Source organism: Oreochromis aureus, linkage group 6 (assembly GCF_013358895.1).
Source record: "Oreochromis aureus strain Israel breed Guangdong linkage group 6, ZZ_aureus, whole genome shotgun sequence".
In the NCBI taxonomy this organism is placed as follows: domain Eukaryota; kingdom Metazoa; phylum Chordata; class Actinopteri; order Cichliformes; family Cichlidae; genus Oreochromis; species Oreochromis aureus.
Genome location: NC_052947.1, coordinates 43014938 through 43041929, shown reverse-complemented (window position 1 = coordinate 43041929; position 26992 = coordinate 43014938). Strand labels below are relative to the sequence as shown.

The following is a 26992-nucleotide window of genomic DNA, read 5'->3' as shown; positions in this document are numbered from 1 at the left end:
ATACAGAGAATAGAAATTTCGTTACTCTCAAACCCAAATGAACATTTAAATATAAGAGAGATTAAAAATGCAAGTAAAATAATTAAAAAGTAAAAATTTAAATAAATACAGTACAATATTACATATAACAAAAAAAAGCTATACAATATACAATATTCAGGTAAGGGTAAATGACATTGAGTGTAAACCAGGCAAGGTAGTGCAAATAGGCAAATAGTGCAAATGGAGATTTGGTAATGTACGGTAGGAGATAGTGTAACAACAAAGTCTTATGAGGTAATGGCAGTCCAATGCTCCACAAAGTGACTAATAACTAGTGCAGGCCAGTGAGTGAGTCAGAGAGTGTGTGTGTGTGTGTGACAGAGTTCAGTGAGACCGTGGAGGAGAGAGGGAGAGGGGCAGAATCGGGAGGGAGTTAAGCTTCCTGACAGCCTGATGGATGAAGCTGTCCTTCAGTCTGCTGGTCCTGGCCTGGAGACTCCGCAGTCTCCTCCTGACGGCAGCAGCTTGAAGAAGCTTTGCATTGGGTGCGTGGGATCAGCCGCTATGCAAAGGGCTTTTTAGTGAGACGGGTGCTGTAAATGTCCTGGAGGGAGGGAGAGAGACACCAATGATCCTCTCTGCAGCTCTCACTATGCGTTGGAGGGTTCTATGACAGGACGCATTGCAGGCTCCAAACCACACAGTGATGCAGCTCGACAGGATGCTCTCGATGGTGCCTCTGTAGAAAGTGTACATGATGGGGCTGGTGCTCCTGCTCTTCTTAGTTTGCGGAGAAAGAAGAGACGCTGCTGTGATTTCTTGGCCAGTGCTGTGGTGTTGTGCGTCCAGGAGAGATCCTCTGTGATGTGCACACCCAAGAACTTAGTGCTGCTCACTCTCTCCACAGACGCTCCGTCAATGGTCAGAGGAGCATGTTGGGTGTGCATTCTCCTGAAGTCCACAACAATCTCCTTCGTCTTCTCCACATTCAGAGAGAGATTGTTGTCAACACACCACGTGGCCAGGCGTCTCACCTCACTTCTGTAGTCGGTCTCATCCCTGTTGCTAATGAGACCCACCACCGTTGTGTCGTCCGCAAACTTGATGAAGAGGTTGGAGCTGTATGATGGAGTGCAGTCATGGGTCAGCAGAGTGAAGAGGAGGGGGCTCAGCACACATCCCTGCGGGGCCCCCGTGTTTAAAATGATGGTGCTGGATGTATTACTGCCGACCCGTACTGCTTGAGGTCTTCCGGTGAGGAAATCCAACAGCCAGTTGCACAGAGAGGTGTTAAGCCCCAACTGGACCAGTTTTGAGTGAGCTGTTGGGGATTATAGTGTTGAATGCTGAACTGAAATCTATGAACAGCATTCGAACATATGAGTCTTTTTGTCCAGGTGTGTGAGTGCTGAGTGGAGTGCAGTGGAGATAGCATCATCGGTTGAGCGGTTGGGCGATCGCAAACTGGAAGGGATCCAGGGAGGGGCAGGACAGTCTTGATGTGTTGCATGACTAGTCGTTCAAGCACTTCATCAGGATGGGAGTAAGTGCAACAGGACGGTAGTCATTAAAGCAGGAGGAGATGACTTTTTGGAACCGGAATGATTGTGGTGGCTTTAAAACATGTGGGGACGACAGCCTGGATAAGTGATATATTGAAGATGTCTGTGAAGACATCAGTGAGTTCCACTGCACAGTCTCTCAGTGCACGACCAGGAATGTTGTCAGGACCCGGAGCTTTACGTGCATTGATCCTGCTGAGGATCTCCTCACGCTGTCCGGGGACAGAGTCATCACCTGGTCACCAGGAGGGGTGGGGTCTTCTGTGCAGTGGTGCTGTTTTGGACTTCAAAGCGAGCAAAGAAAGTGTTCAGCTCGTTCAGCAGGGGATAGTGCTATCACAGGTCTGTGGTGGGGCTTGTAATCTGTGATGGTCTGAATGCCCCGCCACAGGCTCCGTGAGTCTCTGCTGTCTTTGAAGTGATGAGATATTTTCCTGGAGTACTGTCTCTTAGCCTCTCTGATACCACGGGAAAGGTTGGCCCTAGCTGTCCTCAGGCTCGCCTCGTCTCCATCTCTGAAGGCAACATTCCGAGCTTTCAGCAGCCTGTAGACCTCTCCTGTCATCCATGGTTTTTGATTGGCCCGGACAGTTATGGTTTTCGTGACTGTTACATCCTCAATACACTTGTTGATGTAGGCAGTAACAGTCTCTGCGTACTCCTGGAGGTCAGTGGTGTTGTTATAGGTGGCAGCCTGCTTAAACATGTTCCAGTCTGTGATGTTAAAACAGTCCTGTAAAGCCTCTGAAGCCCCTTCTGGCCACACTTGTATCCGCTTACGAACCGGTTTGGTGACTTTAACGAGCGGTCTGTAAGCAGGCATTAGCATGACAGTGATATGGTCCGAGGCGCCGAGGTGGGGGAGGGGAAAAGCTTTGTAAGCTCCTCTCCGGGTGGTGTAAACAAAGTCCAGTGTGTTATTTCCCTTGTTGGAAAGTCTATGTGTTGTTGTATTTTTGGAAACACGCACTTTAAGTCTGCATGATTGAAATCCCCAGCCAGGATGAGAAAAAGCATCAGGATGGGCTGTCTGCTGCTCACTGATGTGCTGGTACAGTTCATTCAGTGCCTCGTTCCTGTTGTTGACATTGGAGGAGGGAGGGATGTACACAGCGCACAGTAGTATGGCTGTATATTCCCTCGGTAGATAGAATGGCCGGCACTTAATAACCATAAGCTCCAGCACTGGTGAGCAGTGTTTGCAGACCGCAACAGCATCGCGACACCAGGCATCATTGATGTAAACACAAAGTCCTCCCCCGCGGGTCTTACCTCCCGCGACGATGACTCTGTCAGCACGGTAGCATGTTAGCTGGTCGAGCTGAATGGCACGGTCCGGGACACTGTCGCTGAGCCATGTTTCCGTGGTATGGTAACGTGTAAATATTTCTTTCAAAATAAGACACACAACTACAACAAGGGAAAGACTCAGGGAAACCGAGTTAACGATAAAACCCCTGAAAACCATAAATTTCTCACCGGAGCCTTAACTCTCGTGGCCCGGTACCAAACGACTCACGGACCGCTGCTGTACAGAACCTGTGATGTCCAGACGGTGTTCCTCTGGTGTTCTGCTGTGAAAACCTTTGGGCTTAGGGATTAACATAGTTGCCATGGTTTCCTTTCTTCTCTTATTTGTTGTGTGTGATCAGGACAATTCTGGAGAAGATGGGCCTGCAGGGAAAGTCACCCCTTGCAGGCCAGAAGACATGAGATAACTTTAAAGAATACACAAAATACGTATGTGTGTTATCAAGATGATAATTCTCAAGAACACAAGTTAATAAATGTGCAATTACTAAGAGTTGTTGTGGTGTTTTTATTTGCCTGCTGTTTACAGCATTTTTGATTTCCTCTGCCTTTAGGATTGCAAGTATCCAGGCTCAGGAGAGGGGGTCAGTGGGAAGCCCACTGCTGCTACTTGGCCCTGGTTTGCCCCCATGGATGAGGTGATAGGACAGATGCCTTCCATTAAGCCTCCTGTCCTAATTTCCTCTCTCCTGAGGACACTCCAGGGCCAAGCACAGCAGTGGGTGACCAAACGACAGCGATGACGAAGCGGCTCAGCCACCTACGACAGGGAGAAAGAGGAAAAGAGACGGGGATGATGAGCTGCTAGACCTCATCAGAGAGGACATGAGGCAGCAAAGAGAGGCTGAGGAGAGGAGAGCAGGGAGAGGACGGACAGACTGTTTTCACTTCTAGAAAGATTAGTTCCCAAATGAGTTATGTATTGAGAAATTTATTTATTTGAATATATTTTACATTGTTGTTATATGTGTTGCATTAGTTTAAAGGTTTTATGTTATTAATAAATTGATTCAAACAAACAGTAATTGTCACTGAACTCAATTTGATTTACAGGCATTTGTAACACGTATGAACATAACGCTAACTTTGAACAATATTACTTGGATATTTATTTGATAGCAATAAAGTAAATAACAATAACAATTAAACAAGAATATTTCAAATACACAGTATGTAAAGATGGAAAACAATATTTTCAGTTGTTCACACAGGATTAACCTGAGCGACCTGTTCCTGGACCGTTTCTTTAACAACTGTAATAGATTACAGGAAGTCTCTGGCAGTGTTGCTGAATCTGCCGGAGCAAGATCAGACATGGATGGGCTGCTGCAACTGAGACCTGCGGTTTGTCTTTTCTGGTGGGCGAGTGGAGAATCACACAGGGTGGTCTGCAAAGAGAGCTTCAGGATGCTTCCTCCCACTGTCCACTGCATCCTCCATCCACAGGGTTTGCAGGGCTCACTCGTGGCTGCCACACCACTAAGATGTTTTCAGAAATATGCAAGCATGAGATGGTGGATGCTATATTATTAGTATAATACTTGTAACTCTGTAGCAGACAACAGTTTGATAAAGTGCTATGTAAAAAAAACAAACAAACAAAAGATTAGATTCTATACGTTTCAAAGATATTTAGTTTATATATTTTATATGATACAGTACATGTGTGAGAAGGACCGATGTTGTGCCAAAAAATGATCGTCTGCCAAAAACTGATTTCCGTTTTTTGCCCTAAACCGATTGCTCGTATTTAACCTGCTATAAATAACTTGTTGGTCTATAATACGTGAAACATGTCAAATGTGTCCCTCATTAGTGATATCAAGTCACTTTGAGCCACCAGCAACATTCCTGTAACAAGGTAGAAGCTGCAATCAGTTTTTGGCAGTGACGTTTATATATTCTTTATTTATCCAGTTAAAAAAAAATCTTATTGACATTAGAAATTTATTTTTTAAGAGTAATCTGGCCAAGAGGACAGCAGACAGCGCAACACATATATCAATTGTACCTACATTATAACCAGAGTTATAAAGATACTTGAAGAACAGGTAATTATTGTATATATAAAACCCCTTAGTAAACCATGTTCACCGAAATCTATTTACCAACATACATAAAGATATTACACATATTACACTCGGAAACATTGGAAATCAGTTTTGGCAGGCGAACACTTAGCTAAGTAATTCCTAAATGCGTGTAGATTAAAGGAAATTATTTTACCTGGATATGATTGTCTCTGATGAGCCCAATGTACAAAACGTGCGGGCGACGACGATAAGGTTTTTCTAGCTCCTCGAGAAATAAAATTGTCCAAACAACGGAGCGACATTTCTGGGTCCATTTTAAAGTTTTCGCGCTGTGGCGCTAGCGACCGGAAAAACACGCAAGTAAGGGCGGAGTTGAAGGCTAGGAGGCTGTCCACAGCCCATCTGTTATGTTGGATACTCATTGTTTGTTCAATAAAGTTTCTATGGAGAAAAAAAGGGGGCTGTCCAGGCCTTCTCACTTCCTGACTACCCGTCCGTCTAAGGACACTACCTTGTGACGTAGGTAGGTAGTGTCCTTATGAGCATCCTTCCCCTGAATTCAGACACAGCCAGTGTCTGGACCCTACAGCTGTAAGCAGCTGCGCGCTCCCGCGGACGGCAATTGCCTTCTGGCACAACACCTGAACTATCGCGAGACTCAGTGATCCTTACTGGAGTGAATGGAGAATGACGCGACTATTCGTTCAACAAGCCCTGGTTTGGCTTTAGGTGTACACGTTGCTAGGCAACACTGTGACCAACTCCAACAGAAACAAAGGCTTCGTTTTCCGCCACTGACTGAATGAAACACCCAAAAGTCACAGCGATGGCAGCTGAACACATCACGGGGCTGAAGCGGAAAATCAGACTGCTCGGTAAGTTTGTTCGGCGGGTTTCAGCTCAGCTGGAGGCAGCTGTTCCACCTTAGCGGCTTGTTCCACTCTTCGTGTTCCAGATGTTGCACTTTCTGCAGTTTATCACAGATTTGAGCGATGAAAGAGCTCACGGATGAAGACGCTTGCTGTCTCTAGTTCGTATCGATTAGGACAAAGTTTCGACACCTGCAGGTGATCAGTGTTTTTAAATGAGCTGCAGAGAATTAACAAAACGACTCGTCTTCTAAAATTCTCAGTGCCCTGAACTGTGATTGATATTTTAAGCTGTAAAATAAATTTAAACAACAATGTTATTGTTTGTATAGTCTCCAAAACACCTGGAACTGATTACTGAAGATAATGATTTGTTTTACACATGAACCATACCTTGATTCTCGTGACAATCAGATCTGTATTATGGAGGTTCATGGATAAACCTTCAGTCTGCTTCCATCCTGAATGATCGCTGCTACTCATCTGAAATCCCATCTAATCAATGTAAATCATACAGTCGCTGTGAGGTAAACACAAGCAACAGTGGTCTGTCTGTTTACTTTAATTTTATATAAAACAGTGCAACCTTATTTTGGTTATATCGAGCAACAGCTGTGACCATCTGACAGGTACACTCAGGGTCCTGCTGAGTTCCGTTTTTCTTCCATCAGAGGAAAAAAAACGATAGCACAGAAACGCACAGGTAGGCATCCAGCCTGAGGATATTTCATTTTAACTTTATGAAGCAACTTTACAATCAGCATGATTTACACAGTTATCTGAAGATACACACAGCACACAGCTCTTTCATTACTCACATCTGTGATAAACTGCAGAAAGTGCAACACCTGGAACATGAAGAGTCGAGACGAAGCAGCTGAGTGAAAAACAGCAAACTGCCATTTAGGTCCTCAAATGAACTTTAACACTCTTAGAATTGACTTACAGCCGATAAATTCAGCAGGTGACTGTGGGTCACCTGTTTCTCTGTATTATTGTGGTGGTGATGAAACGTGTCCATAGAGGTGGAGAGAAAAGCGTGCTATGACAGACATGAAGCTGCTATCATGAAGAACCAGGAGCTGATCCATCAGCTGAGGGAGGACAACAGGAGGCTGCACAGGAAGCTGGCAGGAGCTCATGCTGTAAGATGGTCACAACACAAGCTAAAGATGTTTGAATGCTGATCTGAACTTTATTTAATTTAAAATAAAGAAGATAATAGTGCAGTCACACACAGACTGAGAAACCTGGCCTACCTAGCTGGAAGCCATTTATGGTCCTTATGAAGCTGGAGACAACAATCCTCCTTCTTTTCCTCTTTTTTAACCACATTTATCTCACTCAAAAAATGTGTTTTAGAATTCATTTTTGGTTACACTGGTGTCTGCCTCTTAGCGTGATGAGCAGGTGATCAGAGCAGCCTTTCAAAACAGAGCAAGGGAGAGGGAATCCTACCGCAACAAGTCTGTGAAGGTGAGAGGAAGCCTGTGCACGCACCCTGAACTCCAATTTTACTTGAAATGCAGTACTGTGAAGAAATAAGTCCGCCAGTGACTGAGCAGCAATAAGCTGCAGCAATGTTTCTGTGACTATCAATCTGTCACATCACTGTGGGGCAATTTTGGTCCACTCTTCTTGACAGCACTGATTCAGATTCGACTTCATTAATCCCAAAAAGAGCTTTTTGCTTGCAGCTTACACATAACACACAGTCTTTAAACCAGCTTTGATGCACAGTAAAGCAGAGATCAAGAAAAATAACATAAGGATTAAATAAATAAATAGAATAACAAGGAGAAATGTATAAGAATAAACATTCACAGAAATATTCATCATCTGTCAGCAGTAAGTAATCTAAGAGCTGAGAAACGAGGATTTTAGGTTTCTGAATTTTAATGAAGGACTTTAAGTTTAGTTTATTCTACACTGGGTGGGGTCCAAGGTCACGGCGACCAACTTATTAACAACACTGCCAAGCAAGTTTCTATCCTTGATACATACTGAGCCAGCAGATAAAAGAAAATCTTCAAAGACTTCCAATAAATTAACAATGAAAATGACATAAAACTTCTCTACTAACACATTCTCTGTTGACCCTGTTTTACGATGGAGATATTTGTCAAAGGCTGTGCCGAGATATTTATAAGACTGCACTATCTCACAAATAACACTCGCTTTATACTCGGGGTTATGCGTCTGAAATCAATGATCATTTCTTTTGTTTTTGACACACATTTAGCTCCAGATAGTTATCGTCACACTACTTCACAAATTCAGGCAAAACAGGGCCGTGGACAGACTCAGAGGACAGTGATATCAGGCAATTATAAATCTGTCCTCATAAGAAGTCCTGCAGCTGTCGGCATACATAATAACAAGAACACATCCCTGAGGGGAACCAGAGCATGACACAGTCCTGCCGGACATTTGTTAATGAGGACCCGTCGGACTCTTCAGTAGGAAGTTTAAAGTCAGCATCAGGAGCTGTTCTGGAAGTTTAGAACGTGAGGCTGCATCTTATTAATAGCAGAGAGGTCAGCAAACAGAAGTCTAACGTGAGGACTGGATTTTTTGAGGTGCTCTTAGACAGACTTTAATATAAAGGGTTTAGCATTATCAACACTTTCACTCTGCTGATGAGCAAATTATGAAGGATCAATTTTACCATTAATGGGGGATCTAATAACACTTTAAAGATCTTTTCCAAGGTTTTAATTACCAGAGTCATGTAAGTGCAACGTGAAATCAGTTAGTTCATTTGAAGTTTTGGTTGTAGGGATAGGTACGATCACTTCACTGCGGTTTGCACCATTCATTTCTGCATAGCTCTCTGAGCTCTGCAGCACCTTGATTCTTTGATTTTCCAGTCGTTCTATTGGAAATGGTGCTCATCCCGATCAAACTGGGTCATCAACATTGTCGCATGATGACCCAGTTTGGTCCGAGCTTTAGCTGTGGGACAGATGGCCTCACACCGATTCTGGAATACTTGAGTATGTAGAGGTGTCCACGGTCCACTCAGTGACTCGTAGGTCCCTAAATCATCAGCCCTCCACGGCCTTTAACCTTTAACATGCTCACTAAGGTGTGCAGACTATCTGCTAAAGCTGTTTTGGGTTTGTCATGTCCAGTGTTGGGACTAACGCGTTATTAAGTAACTACGTTATTATTGTGGTAATGAGCACGGTAACTAGTTATTATGCCAAAACCAGGAACGCGTTACTCGTTACTGGGATTTAGATAGGCTCATTATTCGTTACTTCGTGTGGTGGCTATCGCGGAGCTTCCACAGATTCAGTAACATTAGCAAGTGGTGGAGGCCAGCAGGTGGATGAAGGAAAAGGGAGGCAAGAGGAGAGACCCGAAGCGGCCGCCGGTCCGGGTTTCAGGTGAACTGAACTTCAGGTAAGAAGTTATGACCTGCAGTCTATCTGGGTCAGATATAAACCAAGTTTAGGTGGAGCTTATTTTCGTTATGCTGACTTTTTCGTACTGGGTACTAGCTAGCATGGCGGAGTTTCTATACAGCTGGGTGGGTGCTATGTTACTGATGTTGAACTTTATTTTGTTCATACGTTTAATTATTAGAGTTGCCAACCGTCCTGTAAAAAACAGAATCGTCCCGCATTCAGAGAAAATATTACGCGTTTTGTATTGAGCTGAAAAGGAACACAGTTTGTCCCGGACTTCAGCTGGAATGAAAAAAGACACAAAGCTGGAGTTATTCTGTGTCTTTGCTGCACAGCTGCCTCTTCTCCTCTCATTCTCCCCCCTCCCTCTCCTGTTTCTACTTCAATCATGAAACTGATCAATGATCAGCTGATCGGCTTTTCTCTCTTGTTTGTTTATCACCCACTTTGCGCCAGAAAGAGGAAACCATGTCGCGCTAAACAACAGCAGCACGTTTAAGCTTGATCAGCTGTTGTTAGAATTTATTTAATATTAATTTCTAGTATCAGCTGATGTTTGCTGGAGCCACAGCTGTAAAAGCTGCTGGTCATGATATCGGTTTGGATATGTGGTGAGAGGGAAACATGCAGATGAAACCAGGAGATGTCCTTACTGAATCATCAGAGCTGAACAGGTGATGGAGAAACATGTTTACCTGTTAGGTGAAATGGATGAGTTGAAGGGAAGTTATGAACTGTTTCTGACAAATAACACCAGGATCCTTTTCTATGTAGCTGACAGCTGGTAACTGTGCAGGGGCGGGTCTAGCAAAGTGTTGCCAGGGGTTCATGTAGGGCAGGGGTGGGCAATTCCAGGCCCCGAGGGCCGGTGTCCCTGCAGGTTTTAGATCTCACCTTGGGTCAACACACCTAAATCACATGATTAGTTCATTACCAGGCCTCTGGAGAACATCAGGACATGTTGAAGAGCTAATTTAGCCATTTAAATCAGCTGTGTTGGTTCAAGGACACGTAAAACTTACAGGGACACCGGCCCTCGGGGCCTGGAATTGCCCAACCCTGATGTAGGGCATTAACAGGGAAAGTGGGGCACAAGGAAATACTTTTCTTTCTTATTCTCATTTAAAATGTCTAGCTTTTAAAAAAATAATTATCTGAGTCTTACAACAAACAATTGATAGATTGATACATATATACCATCAGAACAGTGTACATCACTGTCACAACAGTGTTTATTTTCATTCAAAGGCTTTATGATTTTTCCTATAATGGTGGGCCGGTCTCTAGTCAAAATCCCAGTCCAGCTCTGTATCCAGCTCATCTGCAGTCTGGTGTTACCTACATCTTCCTATTCAGAAGGCAGAATTTCCAAGTTCTGAGTACAATCAAAAGCACCACGACTGCAGTTTTTATGTTGGATGTAAAAAGCAGGCTAGAATCATGGCGGCGGTCAACGACGGTCCAGGCGTGGGATTTCTCTCGTGGAAATGTGCACATTATTTTTTCCTTTCTATTGGTAGGTGGCACAGTGCAGTTGTGGCAAGTAAGCAAGCTAGAAGACTGGCAATCTGGCTGGGTATCCAGTTACAGAAGCAACACATTAACAAGAGAATTCTGAGTAAAACCAAAGTTACTTTCCCTAGTAACTAGTTACTCTGAAAGTAACGAGTAACTTGAAGTAACTGAGTTACTTTTGATAGAAGTAACTAGTAATGTAACTAAGTTACTAATTTAAAGTAACCAACACTGGTCATGTCTAGCTGTGTGGCACACAAGATTTGGACCCAAATGCAGGACAGGAAATGGTAAATGGTAAATGGCCTGTATTTGTATAGCGCTTTTACTAGTCCCTAAGGACCCCAAAGCGCTTTACACTACATTCAGTCATCCACCCATTCACACACATATTCACACACTGGTGATGGCAAGCTACATTGTAGCCACAGCCACCCTGGGGCGCACTGACAGAGGCGAGGCTGCCGGACACTGGCGCCACCGGGCCCTCTGACCACCACCAGTAGGCAACGGGTGAAGTGTCTTGCCCAAGGACACAATGACCGAGACTGTCCAAGCTGGGGCTTGAATCGGCAACCTTCCGATTACAAGGCGAACGGCCAACTCTTGAGCTACAGTCGCCCCAGGAAGGAAATGAAGGAAGGAAATAAACTTCAAAAACAACTTTAATGCTGCACTCAAAATACAAAACAAAGGCTGGCCATGAACGAGGGTCCAAAACTAAAGAGCCAACAGCTAGAAGACACGCAACCATGAGAGAGGACACAACAAAGAACTGAGACAAACTGAAGGAACAAATAGGCATGCCAGGGAGGACAGCTAAACCTAAGTGAGAAAATAAGACAAGGAATGTAAAACTAAATACAGAGCACAAAAGACAAAAAACCCAACAAAGTAAAACAAGTAACAGATCTCAGGAAACAAACAGACTTGACACAGAGAGCGCAGGGGGCAGGAAAACAAACCCAGGGAATTACAAAGGACAGAATCAGGGCTGAGAAAAAAGAGAAAATGAGCTAGAATACCAAACTGAAAAAGGCTAGAAAAAAAGAGCAAACTAACCTTCCTGTCGTGATCGGGTCAAATCGCCCCGATTTACGACTTAAAACACTCATAAATATTGTGTTTTACATGTGATTGCCTCCAGGCCTTATGACATCTTCCACACTATGCACTTGAACATATAAACGTGATGAGCACTTCTTTCATTGAATTTTGAGTGTTTTAATCAACCTTGAATCTGTGGAGTTCCCGGTCAAAAGTGACCACCTTAGGAATTTCACCTGAATTTTGGTGAAAAATATTTGTTATGCTAATTTAAGAGCTGTTAAAACAGACTGGGAGGGGGGGCACAAAACTGGAGTGCTAAGCAGAAAGACACACGGGTGAAAATCCAAACCAGAGGCTAACAAACTGAAGATATCTAACAATCACAGCAATAACCAAAAACTACAAAAGGAAAAAGACTGAGAAAAAGGATCATGACGGGCTTTTGCAGTTTCTCTGAGCTTGTTGTGAGTTCACTGGAACGTCCTCTTCTGAGAAGATTGTGTTAACACACCTGAATTCTGTAGACCTGCTCACACCGATGATGATCAATCAATTAAGTGTGTGATTACTTACATTTTTAATTCCTGTGGGAGCAGCAGGGTGTTCTTAGTTCTTCACAGGACTGCACACTAAATCTGTTGTCATGGTCCGCATGCATGACTGTACTGCATTCCCCCTCTGCATGTCTCACAGGAGATCATTGAAACACTAGACGAATGCGTGCTATCCCACAGGAAGCGTTTCAATGCCCTAAAACATGGCACTGAGATCTATGAGAGGCACCATGAAGAGCTGAAGATGGAGTACCGGAGAATGAAACCAGAGCACAGTGCAGCGCCCCCTGGTCTTCGCACTTTGAAAAAAGAGGAGAATGCCATGGTAGTTACCTCTCTGATTCAAAAACAAAAAAGTGTCATTGCCTCTGAGTTTCTTTTTATATGGTTCTCATTTGTTATAAGATGTGCATTGTGACAGGTCAAAGGTCACAATGAGCAATGATTCGTGTTTGTGTTCAGAACTTGCGGGTCCTGGAGAACAGTCTGGAGAAAAGCCAGTTTAAGTGCAAGGAGGCCGAGAACATCATGATTGACTACCTGAAATTAAAGAGTCACTTACAGGTCAGTCCAGCATTCCTCGTAAACCGCAAGACTTTGTCAGCACCGTCTCATGTAACGGTTTGTGTTAAATATTTTTGAAACAGTCACTGCAAAGCTGGTCTCTGAAAATGGTTATTTTGGTCTTCGCTCTCAGCATAAATTCTGTTTTAGGTGTTAGCAGACACCTGCATGCTCGTACTTGAGCACAGTCTCTTAAACACTTCCTGTAAGATCTCTGTACTCTGCAAAATCCGCTCTTTGAGCCTGACGTCATTAGCCGTTTCCAGGTCCAAAGTCAAACGAACACTGCAGCATCACTGAGAGTTACAAACAGTCTGAAGTGTAGAGGGAGTAGAGCAGTGGCGAGAGGACACATCCCTGTGGTGCTCCTGGTGATGCTGTTAGACATGCATCTACCCACCCTCACCACCTGAGTTCTGCCAGTGAGGAAGTCCAACACCCATGCACACAGACGGCTGTTGAATCCCAGTTCATTCTGCCAATAAAACACTGCGGGATCAACCTGTGATATTTTACCACCAGTTTTGACCATAATGGCATTGACCTTATTGTACCAATAAAGTGAAGCATCTGCAAGTCCATACACACACTTTTTTAGTTTCCATAGAACATTGTCCTTGCCAGCTTCAGGTGGGGGCGAAGATAAATGTCTCTTGACAGTTCCATTCCCTGCGAAAAGGCATATGTAATGTCCATTTAATTCACTTTCCACTTGTTTTGACATATCACAGCTAGCACCAGTCTGAGGGACTCAGATGCACATGTTGGAGAGTCTTTCTGTAGTTCTTGAGTATTTACCTCTTCAAACCCCCGTGCCACAAATCGGGCCTTCGGAACAATACCATTATTAGTTTCTTTGATTGTACAGACCCATCTAGTAGACACACATTTTTGACAAGGTCTTTCACTTCATCAAACACACCATTACTTTGCCAGTTCTCAATCTCCTTTTTGGCAGCATCAAAGGAAATATCTTTTGTTATTAGTACATCTGCATCTCTGTTTTCAGCTTCAGTGCAAAGACCATCAACAAATGACATGTCTAAAGCTTTTTTTTCACCTTCACTACTATCAGGCTCAAGATATTGCACATTGTACCAGTTTTTGCATTGCCCTTTGGCTTTTCCTGCTCTGCCTAATACTCTGGCTGTATGTTGAACACCGTTGTCTCTGTTCGTAAAAGGGATCAGCTATCCTGCTCTTAACTTTACATCTGCAGAGGAGGCAGGATCAGTGTATGTAGAAGACTGTGTCATAGACATGTTACTGTAGTGTTAGTTTCTCTGTCACTAGTGATCTCTTCTTCCTCACTAATAGTCTGTTCACCATCGGGTGCTTCTGTCTCATCATTTTCAACTGTGTCTTTGTTGTCATTGTCATCATCAGTAGTACTCTGTGGTATTTGTTTATCTCCAGTCTGTGCATCCACTTTACTCAACTTTGACTTGTGCACTCTTACAAGAGTCCCACCATGTCTTACAAATACAACAGCTCCATCCTGCCCAATAACTACACCTGGACCCTTCCACTCTGTACAGTCGACTTGTTTGTAGTGTACTTTATCTCCCGCCTCATATTTGTCATCTGTAGGCATAAGTTGCTTGCGTAGTGCTCTCATGATCCTTTCTGAATACTCTGCCTCAGTAAATGCTTTCCTGGAAGCATGTAATGCTGATATGTGTTCAGCTACTCTTGCACTTACAGTTGTGCCCTCTAAGGCAGGTGGCTTATCCATCAACACAGAAGTAAGGTTGGGGTTTTGGCCAAACACAAGTTGATGTGGACTATAACCATGTACATTAAGCATACTGTTTTTGGCCATGAGGGCTCAGTCTAACGCAGTGTGCCAGTCACATCCTCATTCCTTTTTTACCTTCAGGAGGATTTCTGTAAGTGTCATGTTATGTTTCTCCAGTAGTCCGTTGCGCCAGGAACTATACCCCGCCGTTGTCTTTACCTCAGTGTTGACGTTTTCAGCCATGTCCCGAATCTCCGTGTTGTTGAACTCTCCGCCGTTATCTGTGTAGAGCCGTCTGGGGGCATCATGAATACTTATCCAGGTGTGAATGAAGGAGTTGACGATCTCTGCAGCTTTCTTTGTCTTTACGATGCTGCCGGCACTGAACCGTGTGAAGTGGTCGATGATGTGAAGGCTCCAGCTCATGTAGATCCATCGCTACTTTCTCATTATACTCAGAAGCCAGAGGTAGACCAACAGCAGGTCTCGGCTTGGTTTTGCAATATCTCTGACAAATGTCACAGTCATGAACTATCTCTTGCAGAATAACTGCACATTGTTGGTCTGTATTGCCAGAGCTTTGGATGAGTCTCAGTAACCTCTCTGCAGATGCATGACCAAACTGTTTATGAAGTTTCACAAGAAATTTCTCTGTTTCTCTTTTGTAGACATTTCAGCAGTTACAATGAGAACTTCATTTTCATTGCAGCTTTCTGTAGTATTTTCATCTCTAATGTCCACACAATAGTGTCCCGAACTAGTGAGCTCTAAGGGAACAGGCTGCTTGAACAACACTGTCATTCTCCATGTCTAGAAAAGTCCCTGCTTTCTTGATAGACGATTTCCTCAGTAGTAGTGGAATGTCAGCAGGAACTACTTCACTTTCAATGTCACATTTCGTTTGTCCAATTTTGGCCGGAAGTTTCACTTTTCTGCTGGAATACACTACACCGCCATCCTCAAAGCGAAATGGTGTGGAGCTGGGGGTTTCTGATTGCAGCAACTTGTTTACTTGGCCTTGGCTGTGGTCACTCATGTAACTATCTAACCACTTCTGACTGCAAACTGTACGTGCACATGCAGTATCAATAATGGCTGACCCCAGTGCTTCAGTCAGGAAGATTTCAGAGTCTGTCATTGAGGCTTTAGCGTACAAAGTAATGTTACACTCCTCCATGTTTCCATCTTCAGTTAGCTTTACTTGGTCACCATTCCGATGAGGACAGTCTTTAGCCCAGTGGTAAGTACTGAGACAAATAGCACATCTTGTTCGCTTGCCAAACTTGTCAAGTGGGTTGGTACCTTGTAGTGGTTGTCGCTGTCCACTCCGTGACAAAGTACCGTTGTTTCGTTTGTATTTGGGACCTTTTTGCTCCGTAAGGAAAACTGCATCTTGGTTCAGTTGAATTCCACTGAAAACTCCGGCTACTTTCCCTCTGAAAATCCGTTTCAGTGCAGACTTCATAGACGCAAATGTTAAGTCGGTGCAAGGTGTTGACTTTTCTCATCAAGACAAACTGTATCTAGAAGCTTAATGCTAACACAGCGTCAGGCAGCGTCATGTTGTACTTTTTCATCCGGTTATAACGCTGTTCAAAGTCTATAATGTAGTCTGCCATGGACACACTGTGGTTCTTTGCAATGGAGTCAAAACACAAGTAAGCTTCATATGTGCGGTCTTTTTCTTCTCTCTGAAACACCGCGTCCAGTTTTGCAAGTAGTGTTTCCATACCGTCACCTTTGTTCAAATCTTCCGCGGGTATCTCCATGGCTGTTTCTCTGGCTCTTCCCTCGAGCCTCAGCGCCACCGCGAGTGCCTGCTTGTTTTTATCCAGCTCCGTAATTCGTCTCCAAATATTGACTTCATTCTTCCAGCACTCGTATGGCCTGGCTTCATCAAGCTGTGGTGGTACTTTATAATTGGTAACCATCCTCTGATACCAATGTTAAGTCAAAAGACACGACGTCGTAGTCTCACTCCAAGCACTTTATTCGTTATGCCATGTTTTACTGCTCACACACAATAACAACAACTCACCACGGGCAACAGTACTCTCGCAATATAACAGAACATAACAAGTTAACACTGCTATCACTTCCAACATAAATGAAGACAGAAAACTAAACAGCAGTGATGTTTTTGGGTTACTGAAGTTGGACTAGCTGGTATATAATGATGTGCTACATGATCGCTAGCGACACAGCTATGTTAGCATAACATAAACACAGTGAAGCTGGAGGATAAACGCTAACTTTTTTCCACTCGATAAAAGTTAAGGTGAGGGTTCCCGATGGTTAGGGACAAATGCAATCGCATGGCAGGATGCTGTAAACGGACCAAACTTCAGTCAGGAGAACAACTGAGATAATCCATCCACAATACCAGATTAGGGCTGGGCGGTAGTTACACCGTAAGGTTTTAATAACTGTGCTTTAAAATGAACAGTGGTGATAAAAACCGAGAGAGGCCGACAGTGATCACTGACTGTTTTTAGGGGCTTGTTCAGATTAAATAGAACAAGATACAAAACATGTTAAAAACACAACAGCCTTAATAAACGCATAGTTTGGACCCGGAAGCAGGATTCATCACATCATTACTTAAAGACCAGATGGGGTCTGATTATAGGAAGTCTGAGGGTAGTATAGTAAGTTTATTTTTTTTATAAATGTAGTATTACTGAACACAGAATATTGTATATTTTATGCATTGATTTGATGTTAATTTGTTGATCGCTTTGCCTTATTTGTGCTCAGGGGCGATTTTAGCACCTTGGGGGGTGAATCAAAGCACCCCCAAAGATTTCTTACTTTTTTTGACAATATTTGCTGTTTGTGTGACACACTACTAAAAATATAAAAAGCATACAGTACTTAATTGAGACGGAACATTTTAACAACAAAAGTATAGATAACCCCCCCAAATGGTTTGTTCCAGCTCGCCTCTCCCCAACTCTGGCTCTAGCGTCCTTTCTGCCAGAGCAATGGTGGCTGAGACGCAGCGGAGCTGAAGTGTGAGTGGCTGGCTTAGAACAGGACATGTTAGCTGCATTTAACCTTCAGTTACTCTTTATATAGTTAGGTAGGAGTCAGACCATGTTTCTTTTTAGCTGAAAAACATTACACCCAGGTAACCTGCAGTGTTGAAAACGTGTTTTCTGACGATGTTTGCTACCCTACAATCCGTCCTGCTCTGTAGTAAAATCAGCGATATTTGACCGTCCTGTTGCTCCCATTGAAATTTATACAGCCTATTTAAAATCTAAAACTTAAAATTGTCCGTAGCTTCTGTTGTTACCACTGTCCTGTTTGAAATGGAATGAGAGAAGCTGGTTATTTTGTCATATGTGCCGATATTAAACCCAGGAGCAACATTCAGGTAAAAGTGTAAGAACAAATGATCCGCCAATCAAGAATAATGTTGGATCAGTGTTTCAATATTTATATCTTTTATTAGATGTACATGTGGTTTGGTTATTTGCCTTTTGAGGGAGAGAGGAGGAAAGAGGGGAACGTGAGGAGAAAGTATAAGGTCAGGAAGAACCAGGTAAGAAAACAGACAGGGAATACTGACAGGCAAAACAGAAACCGTTAAACTGCTTGAGAGACTTGACCACCAAATATGATAGACAGATTTGCCAACCTCAAGGTGAGGCGACATAGGTTAAAATAAAATAAAAAATCTGCAGAGCCGTAGAAGTATCTGCAGTACAGATCTTTTCATACATTGTATACATTGTACCATAGGCAAAGTTGCCTCCATTTTTATAATTTTTCTATCAATATTTTGTACATTTGTACATTTCAAGGACTCTATTTTTGGAGTTTATTTTTATGTATCTGTAGGCTATTATATTACACATACACATTAAAAGTGAATCTCTGGCCAAAAAATGCACTCAGTTTACTTTTAATGATGCTCACTATGAGCATCATTCATCATTTTCCCCCAGTAATTAAGGTTAGGATATGTATTTTTTTCTTATTGTATATTTTATTCTATTTTAGGATATGTATTTTTTTTTTATTCCAGTCCATTCTTCTTTTGCAGCATTTAAATAACCTTTATCAGATTTTATGGTTTTGTTACAGACTTTAAAAAAAGTGTTTTGTTTTTCTTTCACACATGTGGGGATTAAATTGTGTTAAAATGTACAAAACAGTGATGTCATGTTTTATGACGAGGACCCAGGCACAGAGAGACTTGATGAATTTAAGAATCTTATTATTTAATAAAGAAATTTGCAGACTTGCACAGAGATGGTAAAATTATGATGACTGATAACGGAGATGAAGACAACAGAGGATGAGGACAGGGAGGAACAGGGGTTTAAATGCACCAAGGAGACAGTCAGAGGGAACTCTGTACAACTGGAGACATTTAAGGATGCAGGGACTGACAGAGACAGGGAAGAAGTCTCATTATGATGAGTAAAGTGTATCTTGGCTGGCTGGGCAGCTCTCTGGGTGCTCAGCACCCCCAAAGCTCTGATCCTAGAATCGCCCCTGTTTGTGCTTCTGCCTGCATTTCTCTCACTTTTCCACCTTCAGGATGAGAGTCTGGCGTATCAGAGCCAGCTCGACAGTCTGCAAGCAGAAATCCTGAAGCACAGAGAGGAGCTTCGCAGTCTGCAGGTTGTGAATACTGACAGCCAGCTCTCCAAAGAAGCTGCTAAGGTGACCTGTAATTTCCTTTGCTGTGACTTCAGATTAAGAAACACTCAGCATCGCTTACATTATCCAGCTGATTTGCCAGAGTAATAAATGAAGGAGTCACTGTATCTCACAACTTACCACCATCAGCCTACGTCTTCTTCTGCTTCGCAGGCTGAGTTGCAGCAGGAGGAGGAGCTGCTTCACAAGGAGTGTAAGGAGAGGGAGCAAGTGATAGCAAGCTACAGGAAAAAGGTCGATGAGCGCAAGGCCCAGGCTGCAAAAGTTGAGAGAAGGGTGAGAGACATTTAATGTACTCAGTTTTTGTAGATGAGTAACAAATAAAAGAGCAAAGATATAAAGAAGTGCCTTCCTGCTCACGCCAGCACAGCAGGCCAATCACATTGATATTAGTGACAGAGATGTTTAAGATAAGATAAGATAAGATAAGATAAGATAAGATAACCTTTATTAGTCCCACACATGGGAAATTTGTTTTGTCACAGCAGGAAGTGGACAGTGCAAAAGTTATGAAGCAAAAATTAGAATAAAATAAAATAAGAATAAATACTGTACACAACTGTACAGAATAGAATAAAATAAAATACTATATACAGTAGAATAAAATAGAATAAAATATACAATAAGATAAAAATAGAATACAAATGCTATATACAACTGAGTAAAAATACAACGATGCCAGAAAAGATTATTGCACATTAGTGTTATTGCACATGTGTGGATGTGTGTGTTTGATCAGTTAAAGTCTTTGTTGTGGAGTCTGACAGCAGTGGGGAGGAAAGACCTGCGAAATCTCTCCGTCCCACACCGTGGGTGACATCATCAGTCTCTCCAACGGTAGAAAGATGTGAGGTGAGGGCAAAGACATAGACTTCTCTTGTCCACATCTTTGCCTTTCCTCTCCCCCAGTCATCTCTGTACCGATTGTAATAACTTAAGAGTAAGAAAAAGTAATAAAAATAAACAAATAACAAAGATCAATCAAGTGGACCAGCATGGCAAAGCCGTAATGATCCACTTGGGAAAATAAATGTGTTGGGCATTTTTCTTGGTTCTCAGACAGTAATTGTGATTGCTACAGTGCTGAACGGAAAAAAGTGGAGTGCCTGCTCTGGGTCAGGGACGAGTTCCTGCCCCAAGTGGAGGAGTTTAAATATCTCCGGGTCTTGTTCACGAGTGACAGGAGAAGGGAGCCGGAGATCAACAGATGGATTACTGCAGCGGCCGCAGTGATGCGGACACTGTAACGGTCCGTCGTGATGAAGAGAGAGCTGAGTGTAAAACCGAAGCTCTCAATTTACCAATCAGTCTACGTCCCTACCCTCACCTATGGTCACGAGCTGTGGGTAGTGACCAAAAGAATGAGACTGCGGATAAAAGCGGCAAAATGGGTTTCCTCCAGAGGGTGGCTGGCCTCTCCCTTAGAAATAAGGTGAGAAGTTCGGCCATTCGGGAGGGGCCCAGAGTAGAGCTGCTGCTCCTTCACATCGAAAGGAGCCAGCTAAGGTGGTTCGGGCATCTGACAAGGATGCCCCCTGGGCGAGGTTTTCCGGGCATGTCCCACCATGTCCCATCTCTCCGCTGGCCTGGGAACGCTTTGGTGTTCCCCCGGATAAGCTGGAGGAGGTGGCTGGGGAGAGGGAGGTCTGGGCCTCTCTGCTTGGGCTGCTGCCCCCGCGACCCGGCCTCGGATAAGTGGAAGAAAATGGATGGATGGATGGACAGTGCTGAATGGGACAGGCGAAAAAAGAAAGAAACTGTTGTGGTTATAATAAACACGCCCACACCTACCTTCAATCCAGAGCGATGATGTTGCTTCAACAAAAAAAAAAAAAAAAACAGAAAGGTGTGAGCTGAGACCACTGAACACACATAATCATGCTCAGCCCTGCGCATCCTGTGACCTACAGCCCATTAACCGCAGTCTGTTTCTTCAAACACAATATTATGATTCTGTAAAGTGAAACGAAGTCACTGACATGTGCAGTGGTTGCTGTTGCATCGTGCAGGTCCAGCGAGCAGCTGTGCAGCTGGATGAACTAAGCAGTGAGGTCCAGCACAGCACCACCAGGATGCTGGCTGAAGAGGAGAAAGACATCTCGACTGCTGAGGAGGCCTTCAGACGCATCAAAGAGGCCACAGGGATCACCAATATACAGGTGCAAAGGTGTCCGCTCGTTCTGCTACACACAGCGTGCTTCCTGATATGCATTTTCCTTTCAAGCATTTTGTGTTTGTAGGAGTTAGAGGAGCACTTTACTTCTCAGAAGGAGACACGTCGACATCTGGAGAGGCGGCAGGAGGAGAACGAGGAGGTCCTGCTGCAGCTGAAGGAGCAGAAGGAGCTTCTGGAGCAACAGTTTGAAGAGATGAAATATTCTGGGGAGGCTAAACTCTTCAGGTCAGACACATATTTAACTCTGTCATGCAGCAGCTGTCACAGTGTTTGTGAATCACATGGACTCTCTGTTGGTGTGATTGGGACTCAGAGCATCACACGAGTGTCTAATGCTTATTCTGAAGCGTCTGCTCTTTCTGTGTGCTTTTTTTAGCCACCAGCAGACGCTCCAGGAGCGTGAGCAGCAGCTGCAGGCTGAGCAGCAGAGGTGCGATGAAGCCGAAGAGCGACTGGATTGGCTTGTGAAAACCCTCGGTGCCGTCCGACACGGAGTTGAGCACCTGGCAGACAATCTTCAGCACATCTCACTGGTACAAACAACCAGTCTATTAGGATTCCTGATGTTACCAAAAGGTCTTCAACGTCAACTTCTCCATTTACTGGGGCAACATTGATTTTAACTAAAGCCTTAGACCAGGGGTCCCCAATCCCAGTCCACGATGGCCGGTGTCCCTGCAGGTTTTAGATGTGTCCTTGATCCATCACAGCTGATTTAAATGGATAAATTACCTTCTCAACATGTCTTGAAGTTCTCCAGAGGCCTGGTAATGAACTAATCATGTGATTCAGGTGTGTTGACTCAGGGTGAGATCTGAAACCTGCAGGGACACCGGCCCTCGTGCACTGGGATTGGGGACCCCTGCCTTAGAACATAGAAACTGATTCTTACAGGCATGCTGTGTGTTGTCAGCATATAGAGAAGGTAAAAATGTCACATCTGACCTCTCTTTCAGGGTCAATAGATAAAGTGATACTAATGCTATGGCCACTGTTTGTATTGACAACAATGATATATAGGGATATCACATTATAGTTTGCATTTGACCTCTGACCTCACTTGTACCTTTCACATTAGCCTGTCTTTCATGTTGACCCCAAATATCTTTAAAGGATGTGTTGTCAGGAGAGTGAGCTGCCGAGTTAGTTCGAAGTATACCGTAGTATATTATTAAATACTAAGCTCAAGTCATTCATGTCCCCTTATTTACAAATCAGTTTGTATTATCATTACCTGCTCCTACATAATGTGTGTGTAATCGAAGTAAACCTCTGTCATGCTTCCCTTGTCGGGTTTTTAATGCACTACAAATGTCTCAGGGTACGTTTTTTAAGAGTGTTACCTTCAAAGGAAATGCTCCTCAGAGAGAGAGCTGCCCTGCTGGAGCTCCACAGTCTTCATGTGCTTTTGTTCCTTTTTTCACTCATCATCTCCCAGGATGAGCACACAGTTCCCAACATGCATCCAGACTCAGAGGACTTTGTGGTGCTGGGGCTGATGGCCCAGTGTGAGCAGAAATTGGAGTCTCTGCAGAAAGAGCTTGAGGGGAAGGATGTGGCTGCTATAATGAAGGAGATGTTGGAAAAGGAGGTGAGACAAAAGCCTACAAGCTCAAAACTTGAAATGGATCCTCTGAGTCTGAAACAACATGTTTGACATTTGCAAAGTCAGTCAAGGTTTTTGTTTAAGTTTGTCCATGGGCTCCCCATTAAGAGAAAAGCAGTAAAACACATGTGTGTAGATGATCATTAACACACAGCAACACCTTCTCTGTTTGAGAATATAACACAGAGCATACAAACACACAATCTGCCAATGACACTGATTAACACTAAGCCTAACCCTTTCTGTTTCTGCTATGAGTTCTACGTCAGGATTGAGGGGAAACTGCCCGAACACAGCACCCAAGTCAAACCACCTGAGGATCAAGCACAAGATCCATACAGTGATGGTAACTTGGTAACTTCTTCTACACACTACCAGCTACGACTACAGACTAAATTACATTGAAATTGCTGATTACTTAATTGTGTTCCAGAGGACAAGAGTGACAAGGACGGGGCTCACGTCATCTCTCGTGAGGCACTGAAGCGTCAATCTCAGCTAATCGTCGACTCTAACTCAAAGAGAAAGGCCCAGAAGAAGAGGAAGGGCAAGTTTTAATCCGACAGCATCTCCAAACTCTCCCAAAATAAAGCAGTGACGTGTAAAACGGGATGATTTTGAGCCGAGTGAACAGACTGTGATTTGCCATTGCTATCAAGTTTCTCCTCTTAGCTGCTGCTACAAGGATATGTAGTAAACAGCAAATGAAGATTTAAGTTTTAACAGTCTTACATGACTGTCATGAATTGATACCTTATGTCTGTACTTGTTGTGTAAGTAGGTTTCATTTGGCAACAGTCAGCTGTCAACACTTTACTCCACATCATTTTTGGTTGTTTTACTCATATTTCACTCTCTGCCTGTCTCCACAGAATACACTATACAGGAAAGAGGCGGCTCTAAATGGGTCTTGCAGACTCAAATATATGCATCCACTATACAGGCAATTTTGTTGAGCACTACATGCATGCTATGTGGTCTTGTGTGCCTGTCCGGAGGTTTTGGCAGAAAATTTTTTATTTTTTTTGGCCTGTCCCATTTGGATCTTCAGCCATCAGAATTGTTGTCTGAAGGCCAAAAAAGATGCCTAGCGGATTTACTTTACCAAGTGGATCATCATGGCCTTGCCATATTGGTCCATTTGATTGACCTTTATTATTATTATGTATTTATTTTATTTTATTTTTGGTTGTTACAGATGGGATAGACTGGGGGATAGGACAGGAAGAAAGAAAGAATGAAAGAAAGAGGGAGAGAAAGAAAAACAGAGGGGAGAAGAGATAGTGAGAAAGGGGGGAAGAAAAAATCCCCAGCTGGGTCACAGGTGCCAGGCTCCGCCAAACAGCCACCAGGAGTGAGCCGGTACATACATGAGTGCCCAGCCCCAGACACCAAGAACCACCAGCGTCTGAGGGCATCTGCTACCGGCATGGAGAGTGGTGAGGGGAGATAGACCTCCATACCTCGGAGAGCCTGAGATGTTACCAGAGAGGTGGCGTCTAAGACCCAACCTGACATATAGACACAGATGAACAGGTGCACACAGACACAAACGTGCATTCCCACCCACATACACAGGGTGGGCCATTTATATGGATACACCGTAATAACATGGGAATGGTTGGTGATATTAAAGTCCTGTTTGTGGCACATTAGTATATGTGAGGGGGCAAACTCCTCAAGATGGGTGGTGACCATGGTGGCCAGCAACACTACTCATATGTAGTGTTGCTGCGTGCTGTTCTAAAGTGCGTTTAAAAAACAGGAGGGCATGGTGCTTCCTGCCAGAGAGCAGCACGGCTCCTCCCAAAAACCCTCAGTATGCCTCAGTATGCATTTAAAATTGAGGGTTGGCACCGGCGCCAGAGGTGGGTTTGAATACACAGACCATCCTCTGGACGCTGTATAACGTGCCCACCCACAAGGCCCTATATGTATGTGTTATGGAAGTATGTTTAATGTGGATGTCTAGGTTGTGGAATAAAATTGAGGCGCAGGCGGCCAGAAGGGGACAGAGGGGGAGTACCGCCCAGCCCCTCACAACCCTGTGCAGCCCCACCCGACCTCACCACAGAGAAAACTGCACCCACCCCATCATCCAATCATCTCCCAGACTACACAAGACAATAGACACCCAGGTTGAGTTCATTCTCCACCTCTCCAATATCTCTCCCCCACCTGCAGAGTGAACTCCTGGAGAGAGGAGACCTCCTGCAAAGATGTAACAGCCTAAGATGTAGCTGATGAAGCCAATCAAAGGAGCCCAGAGGGATTGATCAAATGTGATGGCAGAGGCTGTATCAAGACTAATGTGATCTATTAGGTGGTTTCTATATTGGTTAGAATTAAGATTATATTTTATTTTTCCAGTTAATGAGCACCATTTTCTTGGCAATGCATAGGGCAGTGAAAGCAGTGTGGGCTGTATTTATTTCTGTAGTGACCTCATCCAAGTTGCCCAGCAAGCACAGTAAAGGGGAGGCTGGAATGTTACATTTCAGACACTTTGATAAGTCTTCACATATCTTGCCCCAAAACTTCTGAACTTGTGGAGAGAACCAAAGAGCGTGGATGTAATTGTCTGGTGTATTTGCTTGACAGTGTGAGCAGTTGTTAGAAAACAGCCCATCTGGAACATCCTATTAACTGTATAGTGGACTCTATGTAGTATTTTGTATTGTATTAATCGCAAACTGGGATTTCTGATCCATTGAAAGGTTTTTAAGCATATCTGATACCAAAAGATTTGGTCTAAGCTGACCCATAAATCCGCTTCCCATTTTGCAATAAAGGGATATTGATTCATCTATTTTAGAAAGTGTTCTGTATATTTTAGACAATAATTTGGGGGTTTTAGAGTAAAGAATTGTACCACACTTGTTGGTGTTTGTAATTCAACTTGACTGGGCTTAAATTTCTCTTTTGTTGTGGATTTAATTTTTTGATATTCTAAACATCTTTTATTGTTGATCCCATATTGTATAACTAGTCTGTCAAACGAAATAAAGTCTGTTCCTTCCAATATATGTTCCAAGTATTTAATTCCTTTATAACTCCAATTTGGCAAGTTGATCATATTATTGTTATGTAATATGTCAGGGTTGTTCCAGATAGGTGTACGTTTGCATGGGATTAATGAGGACTCTGTCATTTTTAGAAACTCCCACCATGCTGTCAGAGAAGAGCTGATGTTGATGCTTTTAAAGCATTCATGTCGTTTGATGTTTGAGCTGATAAATGGTAGGTCTGAAATCTCTAGATTATTACATAGTGCCTGTTCTACATCTATCCAGGGTTCATCTAAGAAGGTGTGCTTCAACCATCTAGAGATGAACTGAAGCCTGTTGGCTAAAAAGTAGTGATTAAAGTTAGGCAGATCTAATCCTCCTTTATCCTTGGTCCTTTGTAATGTTTTTAAGCTGATACGCGGGGGTTTATCTTTCCAAAGGAATTTAGAAATATACGAGTCTAGAGATCTGAACCGATCTTGTGATGGCTTACTTGGGATCAGTGAAAATGAATAGTTTATCTTTTCCAAGACCATCATTTTTATTGCGGTGACCCTTCCCATGAGTGATATGGGTAGAGATTTCCATCTAGCCAGATCGCCTTCTACTGTCTTTAAAAGTGGGATGTGGTTTAATGTAGTTAAATCTGCAAGCTTAGGAGAGATATTGATACCTAAATATTTAATATTTCCAGATTGCAGTCGGGTAGATGAAGAATTATGGAAGGAGCAATTAATCGGAAGAACTGTAGATTTTGACCAGTTAACTGAATAATCTGAGACTCTTGAGAAAGAGTTTATCAATGCAATTACCCCAGAGAGATTGGTTTGTGAATTTGGAGAAAAAGTAGCACATCATCCGCATAAAGGCTGATTTTATGTTCTACATTCTTGCATTTTATGCCCTTAATTACTGAATTCTGTCTAATTGCTGCTGC

At 43.3% G+C, this 26992-nt stretch overlaps 1 protein-coding gene across 1 annotated transcript; it reads left to right on the top strand.

Annotated features, from left to right (window-relative positions):
• The first annotated feature begins 5589 nt into the window (after positions 1-5589).
• On the top strand, positions 5590-24146 carry LOC116317465 (coiled-coil domain-containing protein 151). Its single transcript, XM_031736240.2, has 13 exons — positions 5590-5763; positions 6781-6902; positions 7156-7233; positions 12429-12614; positions 12752-12853; positions 19143-19268; positions 19419-19541; positions 21275-21424; positions 21506-21666; positions 21818-21974; positions 22880-23032; positions 23306-23393; positions 23481-24146. The coding sequence occupies exons 1-13, from the start codon at positions 5691-5693 to the stop codon at positions 23603-23605; spliced, it is 1644 nt and encodes a 547-aa protein (XP_031592100.1). The 5' UTR covers positions 5590-5690; the 3' UTR covers positions 23606-24146.
• Positions 24147-26992: the final 2846 nt, after the last annotated feature.

Bases quoted from the DNA above. Each gene is read 5' to 3' on its own strand.
- LOC116317465 (XM_031736240.2), top strand. From the start codon at position 5,691: ATGAAACACCCAAAAGTCACAGCGATGGCAGCTGAACACATCACGGGG. The intron at 12,615-12,751 runs GTAGTTACCTCT...GTTTGTGTTCAG, and splicing joins AAAAAGAGGAGAATGCCATG to AACTTGCGGGTCCTGGAGAA. The intron at 21,975-22,879 runs GTACAAACAACC...ATCATCTCCCAG, and splicing joins ATCTTCAGCACATCTCACTG to GATGAGCACACAGTTCCCAA.